Here is an 8609-nt window from a genome sequence, read left to right on the forward strand (position 1 = left end):
TCCTGTAGGAACTTAAATCTAATTTAAAACAATTTTAACACTTTTTTTTTTTTTTTTTGGCAATACCTCAAATTGTTATGTTTTATATATACTTAAAACAGATGTCACACACATTTTTAGGCTTGTGTAACAAAAAAAAAAAAAAAAACCCAGAAACCCTACATTTTCATTATTTTAAAAGTCTGCAATAGAAGCCAGAAGCATAAATATTATGCCTAAATATCCTTCAACCAGAATGAAGTATGGCGCCACCTATGGGTACAGACTACTAAATTCCCTATAAAATATTTTTGTAATGATCAGTTAAATACTAGATAAACACATAAATCAATGTAAAGGAGTGTAACAACAAATTAAATCACAACAGAAAAAGTTCAGTGAACAGTGACTTTTATGAAAATGAACAAATAACCAAATGTTGCACTTGACAATAAAAATGGTGTATTTACAAAAGTATTAAAACTAGTTACTGTTCCAAGTTTTCAAAGACTGTCGTGATGAATTAAGAGTCAATAATCTCATCCCAAAAGGGGAACGTAGAAAGTAAAACAATATGTTTTTTAAAAAACATTAAACATTGTTAAATCAAACAAAGCATTTGAAAGTCTATTCTTTATAATGAGAAATCCTGAGAAATTACAAATTTCTAGAAAAACAAAATCCACCATAGCAAATCTGATTCTTTTATGCATTTCGATGTTGTATATACCGAAATTTCTCAAAAAAAGGACATTCTTAAAAATAAACAAAAATATATATGTATAAACATAGGTGTCCCCCTGAGATCAAAACATGTATTTTAAAAATAGGCCAGCACATAAACAGCCAATTTCTTACGGATTTTGTGTTTTTTTTGTTCTTGCACCTCAAAGAGTTTCTGTTCAAAATGCCTTAACCTTGTCAAAAATTTGTACCCCCCATAGTTGTACTACTAACTTTTTTTTTTAACATATAAGATATAATCCACCAAAAATATGAAATTTAAAAATCTAGGAGGATAACAAAATGTTATAAAAACAGTTGATAAAAAAACAAAAAGGTTTTCAGGAGAACTAAAATGCAACTAAAGTTGATTTCTAAAAGCGCTTCCACCGTCCCTCTCTAGAGCCGTCCCGTGAGTCTCTCCGCCTCTCGGGGGGGTAGTTTCTGTTGTGTCCTCCGCTGCGGTCATCGTGATGATGAAAGTCACCCCGCGGGCTATCATGCCGATGCCGGTCGTAGTTGTTCCCATTGTTTCCGTGGCGTTGATCTCTGCCATGATGGTTGTTATTGTCCTGGTGAGAGTGGCGTTGACCGCGCTGGCCAGACCAATCCTGTTGCCAGGGGTTACCGTCCGCAGCACCCCGGAGCTGCTGCATGCTCTGCTGGAAGGCTCCATTGAACTGCTGCATCTGAACCTGCCACACGTTGTTCATCTATTTAAAAAAAAAATAAATAAATTAAAAAAAAAAAAAATCACAGTGAATGACAAATTTAATGCTTCAGGGTATATATTAAAATAAGTCCACGCAGCAATAAAATGTACATGTGTAGAGGTGTCCTCACCATTGCCTGTCTCTGCAGACTGTCGGGTGAACTGAAAGACCTTTGGATATGCTGTGGAGGAGAGTAGGACGGAGAGCCCATCTGCTCTGGGGTTCTGCCACACCACAACAGAAAAGAAGTTTTTAGGTCAACCAGATTCACCAAACATTCTTAAGAAAAAATATATTCATAACTAATGTTTTCTTCTGGTATTCTCACTTAAGAAAAAAAGTTAAGGATAATTTGTATTCCCAAAAAAAGACTTCATAAGAAAATTGTTTTTCCTTACCATTGTTGAGAAAAAATATGAGAAGAATGCAAATACTTGAAAAGAATGTTCTTAAAATCATTCATAAATAACTAAAATTATTGCATTAATTTCCTCTGTGGCTGCATTTACATAATATGGCTCAATGACCCAACTCTGATTTTTTTTCCTCCCAAGAGTATCATTTTGATACTCTTTGGCTGTGTTTCCACTTGGTATTAAGATGCGTTTTAGTCAATCGGATCACAAGTGGACAATGCTAAATACAGGTGTAAAACATTTTGAGCTTGTCCACTTTCGACCACTTTCAAAGGCAGTCGAAAACGCATTCCACCAGATTGCTTTCGTAGTGGAAACACTCATGTGGTCGAATGTGTTCGAACAGCACAAAAGACCGCTTACTCTTCGCATACTGACTTAACATTATGTGAAGCGCGCTAGCCAGACAGAATTTAAACTTTGTCGGCTGAGGACCCAAGATTGGTTTGAAGATGAAAAACATACCAAGCACAATGTTCTCTCACTATTCCTGATTTGTAACACACTCAATGCATTCACCATGGTCTTGTGGCTGTCAGAGCAGAAATCGAAAGCTGATGCTCTCTGGATGCTTTTCCCGTCGTCTCCGGTCACGTTCATATGTAAATTGCGTGAGCTTATTTTGTCAATTAGATCAAAAGGTCTGAAAAACCCATACATTTACCCATCCATAGACCCTCCCCTTGAAGAAATCAGGACAGAAGTGGATGAAAGTGGACAAAAGAGACGGATTAAAATACCAGGTGTAAACAGGTATGAGTCTCCCACATCTACTTGTGATCCAATCGACCAAAACGCATCTTAATACCAGGTGTAAACTGGAGCTTAGGTCGGTTTCAGGCCTTATTCATGTGTGGAAATGAATATGATATGAATCAGATACGTTCATTTGCATCTGCTATGTAGCACAGATCAGATATTCCTGTTAATGAGAGTCATACATCACTGAAAAAGTAACGGTGACGAATGTCGTTAACTGAGGTGGACACCAACCAAGATCACATGACTTTTCAATGGAATAAAGTTGGAAGAAGGCTCAACAATGTTTTGCTGACCTTTAAAGATGGTATGTCCGTTGCAAATTGCGCTGTTTTTACTTTCTTTTCACCCTAACCTTTTCCAGCTCAGTATGTCTACCTTTGAGTGTTTCGCCAAGTGAATAGTATAAATATATCCGATATGGGTCACTTTTAAAAGTAAGCTGGTCACCAAAAAAAGAAAAAAAAAAAAAAAGAAAAAAAGGATATAATCCAGTCAGAACTGGGCATCAAGACCTGCAGTGTAAATGCGGCCTATTAGAACCTCCAGCTCTTGCCTACTGAAGCTCTTGTTTCTTGTCTTTGTGTCCAGGTTAAATCCATATTTCCACTTCCCAGCAAGTAAATTCTAATATGACTGTTAATACCGGTTAATGTTGTTGAACGCATAATCTCATGCACTTTACATTTGAATAAATGACAAAGATGTCATTGCTATATTTAAAATAAAAATAAATAGATAGATATTTAAAAATTGGCAGTATTTAATTTGTTGTAGCTATTATAAAACATTTTCAGTCATTTTCTTCTTAAGAAAATATTTGAGAACTTAAGAATTTTTCAAGAATTGCGCTTAGGAACATTACGAACATCTTAAAAATCAACCTTAAGAATTTTATTAACTACTTAATATTTTCGTGAATCTGGCCTAGACTTGCATAAGTTTGGATCAGAAAGTTTTTTTTTTTTTTTTTTTTTTTTTAAAGAAATCAATGCTTTTATTCAGCAAGGCTGCATTCATTATCATCAATAGTGACAGTAAAAATGACATTTATAATGTTCCAAAAGATAATGCAAATAAATTCTGTTCTTTTGAATGTTGTATTTAAAGAGTTCTGGGAAAAAAAAATAAAATCAGTTTCCACAAAAATATTTATCAGCACAACTGTTTTCAACATTGATAATAATACCAAATGTTTCTTGAGCAGCAAATCATCATTAGAATGATTTCTGAAGGATCATGTGACACTGAAGACTGGAAAATTCAGCATGACAGGAATAAATGACAATTTAAAATGGATTACAAAATTTGATCAAATGAATGCAGCAGTGTTGAGCATAAGACGTCTTTCTAAAACTCAAATCTTAATACCAACCCCAATCTTTTGAATATTATTGTATATAAACAGAGAGAGAGAGAGATGAAAAAAGCACACTGTCCAAATAAAAAATGAAAACAATATACATTTTTGATGAATTTAAAATTTAAGTGCATAGTAACTAAAGAATGCAGTCATGAAATCAGAGACACGCCACTTGAAGAAATCCAATCACAAATGGTCACAAGAGACACATTTGAGATGCCATTAAATACCAGATGTAAATCTGTCTCGGCTGACATCTTGTGACGGGATCTCTCGAAACAGATGTTCAGAGCAGGTGTAAACATAAGCACTGAATAACTACATTCAAAACAAAGATTACCTTCCACCGCGGTGACCTGGTGTATTCGCCGGACTGGGGTTTTGAGAGTTCGCTGGACTTTTGCCTTCCTGATTAATATGACTGCTGCCTGTTAAGAGCACGACAGATTTAGATGACCATTAATCTGGTTATTGTGTTGTGGTGTGTTTTTTCTTTATGATTTAATTTGTAATCAATTTATAAAATCAATGTGATAAGCCCATGCACTGCTTCAAAATGACAGAAGATTTCAGAGTATTTGCACACTTGAATCACAAATAAATGGCGTCAATATTGATTTTAAATTTTGTGTACAATGGAAACCTTAATAATTACTACAGTTTTCTAACATCATGTTCTTGAAGAAAATTGCAAAACATTTTCATGAACTCATGAAATGATTGGAGAGTGGCCATGCTGAAATGACAAATCTCTAATGAACACAAACTAAAGCAGTATAATATGGGGATTCCTACCGGCTCTGAACTGTAGGTTGAGCTGCCGTCCATACAGACGGATCCCATTGAGCAAGTTCAAGGCGTAGGGCACAGACACTTCATGCTTGAAGTTTACAAAAGCAAATGGTTTTGATTTTCCATCATTGTCTTTGGGGATTTTGACTTTGATCAACGGCCCAGCCTATTGGAAAGAGAAATACATGTGAGACTTCTAATGTTACATAAGAAAGAAACTACTGACAAAAACACCGTTTTCATTCACTGGTTATTTGTGAGATTTAGGGCAACTGTTCTTCTTTTAGACTGGTGGAAAGAAAATCTCCAAAAATACATATTTTTAATATTTATTTCATTACACTTTATCCATGTGTCAGTAGATTTCAATGAACCTACAATACATGTCTTGAAAGGCCATCTTTCACAGCCAGTAATCCACACATCAGCAACATTTAACAGAAAAGTTTATTCATATATAATTCATTTGCCTGATTTCTATCAAACTTTATGCAATGTTCAAATTTCCGTTCTGGAAATGTAAATTTGTGCATATTTTATTGCATATTTGAACATAACTTTTTAGAAATACTGCCATATAAAACAATTATCCTAATATACAGTGATTAATCGTATAGGGAAGTATTGTGATATTAGTTGAAATGTTTACCGTGTTCACCTGCCTTAATGAACGAAACATCAATCAAAATAGAGACAATGCAAAGGAATAACTATGAATAAAGTGAGTTTGCAAAGACAAAAACATATAAACAGCGCAAAAACACATATAACGTTACACAGATTAACGTTAGCTGTTAAAATAAACCGGTACAGAATCCTAAATAAAATCTCGAGCAAATCGATGTCAAAGAAGAAACACACAGCCATGGCATTTCATACACATTTTAAAACGACACCATGGTACTTATCAGTCAATCACGCGTTTAATACTTCCCAAACAGCAAACAATCAATCGTTAGCGTTAGCATTAGCAAGCTAATCAATGACGCTAAAGCACTTGCCTGTAAAAACAGCTCGAATATAACTTCTTCTGTCACTTGAGGGTCCAAGTTCCCGACATACAGAGTCCGGTCAGCCTCATCGGCTATTCCCATTTTGTAAAATATTGATAATCCAGCAGATTGATTGCGTTAACTCTGTTAGCTTGAATTTATCACCAACACATCTGTCTTTAAAACGCGTTTGCCGTGTGTGAGCAACAACTGTCGTGATGAACAGTCGCCTCACGACACAAACTTTCAATTCCGACCACAGGGAGGCGCTATAACAGTTTAAAGAATATAACTTACTGTGAGATAAAAGTCGCATTACCTTTTCTATTTTTTTTCCCCTGTGGTGGAAACAAGCTTCCAATCCACCTTTAATAAAACGAAAATCAATATATATCCAACTTAATGCTCTTAGTCCTATGTGCTTAAATTAGATTAGGCTAATTAAAATATAATGATTTTTCGGTCACACCTCAAGAACACATAAAGCTGCACTTGTTGGCATTGTGGAGATAACGTTTGACTCTGTCACAGATAAAACACAGGGATAGGTTACTATTGTTAGGTTATTTTTTATTGCTGCAGCATGCCTGTGACAAAGCTAATAATAAAAAAAAGAGTTGGGGGTTTTAGTCTTTAACCTTATTTAATGACTAAAGTAGCCTCTATTCATTAAAGGTGCAATATGTAATGTTTTCTGTCCGCTAGAGGTCGCTAGAGGCCTATTTATAACAAAGGCGTAGCTTGATGACGCCAAGTTTGAGCGGGGAATCTTGGGACATGTGGTCTTCACCTCACAGCCAGTGAAAAACAATAGGGATAGGGCTCGGGAAGAAATCATGTTCATGGATGCGATTATTAATGTTACTGTAGTATAAAGCAGAGCAGGAGCGAGTGTTGTGGGAGCTGAACGAGGCCGCTGGAGCGATTGAGCAACACACACCGCCAGCAGCGGGACTTTTATTATGACACAGTCGCCGGCGCCGCTTCCACTTTTAGCTGCTTCACAAAATAGTGTTTTTCTCTGAGGCGTGGTAAAGCATGGTACTCACAAAAAAACAAGAAAATTAGATTTAAACAAGACTAAACGTGTTGAGCTATATAACAACAATTAGTTTTCTGTCTATAAATATATCAAAACAGTTGTTCCCTTGTCTATTAAAACATGTAAATATTAAAGCATCTTTGGTGTTTCCATGGTTTCTACAAAATAAAACTGGAAACCGAGGGTAGCACGGGTATGACGCCATTGATAGGCGACTCCTCACACGTCCCAGAGCCTTGGGTACTACTGCAATTTCCTCATGATTTACAAATAGTTGCAAACATCTGAGATATTGTAAGTAGTCAAGTGAACAAAATATATAACATTGACCTTTTGGATATTTTACTGCAAATTACTTGCATATTTCACCTTTATGTAGGCCTAAAAAGGCTACTACGTGTTGGTATAAAATCCAGTGATGTGTTCAAGGCCACGCTAATGACTCGAATTAAACTGAAATGAGGTTCAAAATGAAGACGTTTTAAGTTTTTGGTTAACATCGTGCAAAATGCACTCTTTTAAAGACTGACTCAGATATAGAGATGGATCATTTTGATGCTGTTGTGGTTTTTGGTGTTATTTCATGTCTGAAAAATATACTTAAAGATCATTTTGATCTGAGATCCATGAAAATTTTTAAGCAGCTGCACAAGTAAGCTTAGAAGTGACGATTAAATATTTGCACCTTTTCACTCAAAATAGTTTATTTATAACTGATTTATATCTAAAGCAGCAATAAAATGGTATCAACTTTTCATTTCATAGTCTGTTCCTTCTGTAAATGTGAAAAATTGTGGATTTTAAGCGTTTTTTTTTTTTTTTTAGGAAGTTTCAAACACTGATCTTGCTTAAACAAGTTTTGACGTCTAAGGTCAGACAGCAGATTGCAATTTTGTTTGGCGCTGCAGAAATCACACACTTCAACTGTAGGTGCAGTTCCGTTATCCAACAGTAGATGGCAGTGTTCGCCCTCTGAACTGCACTGATGTTCAACAGCAATCTCTGTTGAGCCAATGTGTATTGTACAAATCTCAGTCAGAAAAAGAAAGACAGAGGGAGAGAGGAGAAAAAGAAAGATGCTCCCTGCAGTTTCTTCTTCGACTTTTCTTGTGCGAGCTCAGATTCACAGGGTGGCCGGTGTTGCGCTACAGAGGCATCATGTCGCAGATGAGTGCTGAATTTCTTCTCAGTCACGACCTCGTGCACTAAAATTAAATGTGTTGGCATTGTACTCTTCCAAGTCCCCGTGTTAGCCTTTGGCAAGGCAGAATAAATGCCAGTATATTTAATTGATGCTTCGCGAGCCTTCTTGTTGCAACATGTCAGAGTGCTGCAAATTAGCATAATGCCTTTGTTTTCAGTCAGTGTACCTTATTTTAGCCTTATTTTATTCCTAACCTGAATTAAAATTAGTAGATATCCTGATGGGAAGCTGATAGTTAATATTGTAGTGGAATCAAGAGCAAGGGAGTCCACTTCTTTAGAGAAGAACAGTGTATGTTAAATAAATAAATAAACTAAATGCATATATTTGATTAAAATAAAATAGTTTGATTTAAAGTCACAGTATGTAAGATTTTTGGATTAAAATATCAAAAAAAAAAAAAAAAAAAAACACACTAGAACAGTGTTAAATATTTTGTTGACTTGTTAAATTATACCAGATGTTTCCGGGAATGTTTAAATCAAGAGTAGTAAGCAGGACATGGACCGCCTATCAATGACATCATGCTTACCCTAGATATTTTGTAGAAACCATGGAAACACCAGAGACGTTTTAATATATTATGTTTTAGACAAGGGAACAACTGTTTGGTTACATTTATAGAC

At 35.5% G+C, this 8609-nt stretch overlaps 1 protein-coding gene across 1 annotated transcript; it reads right to left on the reverse strand.

Moving 5' to 3' along the window:
- Nucleotides 1-382: 382 nt before the first annotated feature.
- On the reverse strand, nucleotides 383-5937 carry rbm7 (RNA binding motif protein 7). Its single transcript, XM_067388930.1, has 5 exons — nucleotides 5747-5937; nucleotides 4749-4911; nucleotides 4294-4381; nucleotides 1546-1639; nucleotides 383-1415 (listed from the first exon to the last, which is right to left on the reverse strand). The coding sequence occupies exons 1-5, from the start codon at nucleotides 5837-5839 to the stop codon at nucleotides 1077-1079; spliced, it is 777 nt and encodes a 258-aa protein (XP_067245031.1). The 5' UTR covers nucleotides 5840-5937; the 3' UTR covers nucleotides 383-1076.
- Between the last annotated feature and the right edge of the window lie 2672 nt (nucleotides 5938-8609).

This window comes from Chanodichthys erythropterus, chromosome 7, assembly GCF_024489055.1.
Source record: "Chanodichthys erythropterus isolate Z2021 chromosome 7, ASM2448905v1, whole genome shotgun sequence".
Classification (NCBI taxonomy): Eukaryota; Metazoa; Chordata; class Actinopteri; order Cypriniformes; family Xenocyprididae; genus Chanodichthys; species Chanodichthys erythropterus.

Coding starts and splice junctions, on each gene's coding strand:
- rbm7 (XM_067388930.1), bottom strand. CDS start 5,839: ATGGGAATAGCCGATGAGGCTGACCGGACTCTGTATGTCGGGAACTTG. Junction 4,912..5,746: donor TATTCGAGCTGTTTTTACAG/GCAAGTGCTTTA, acceptor TCTTTCCAATAG/GCTGGGCCGTTGATCAAAGT. Junction 4,382..4,748: donor CAACCTACAGTTCAGAGCCG/GTAGGAATCCCC, acceptor TGCTCTTAACAG/GCAGCAGTCATATTAATCAG.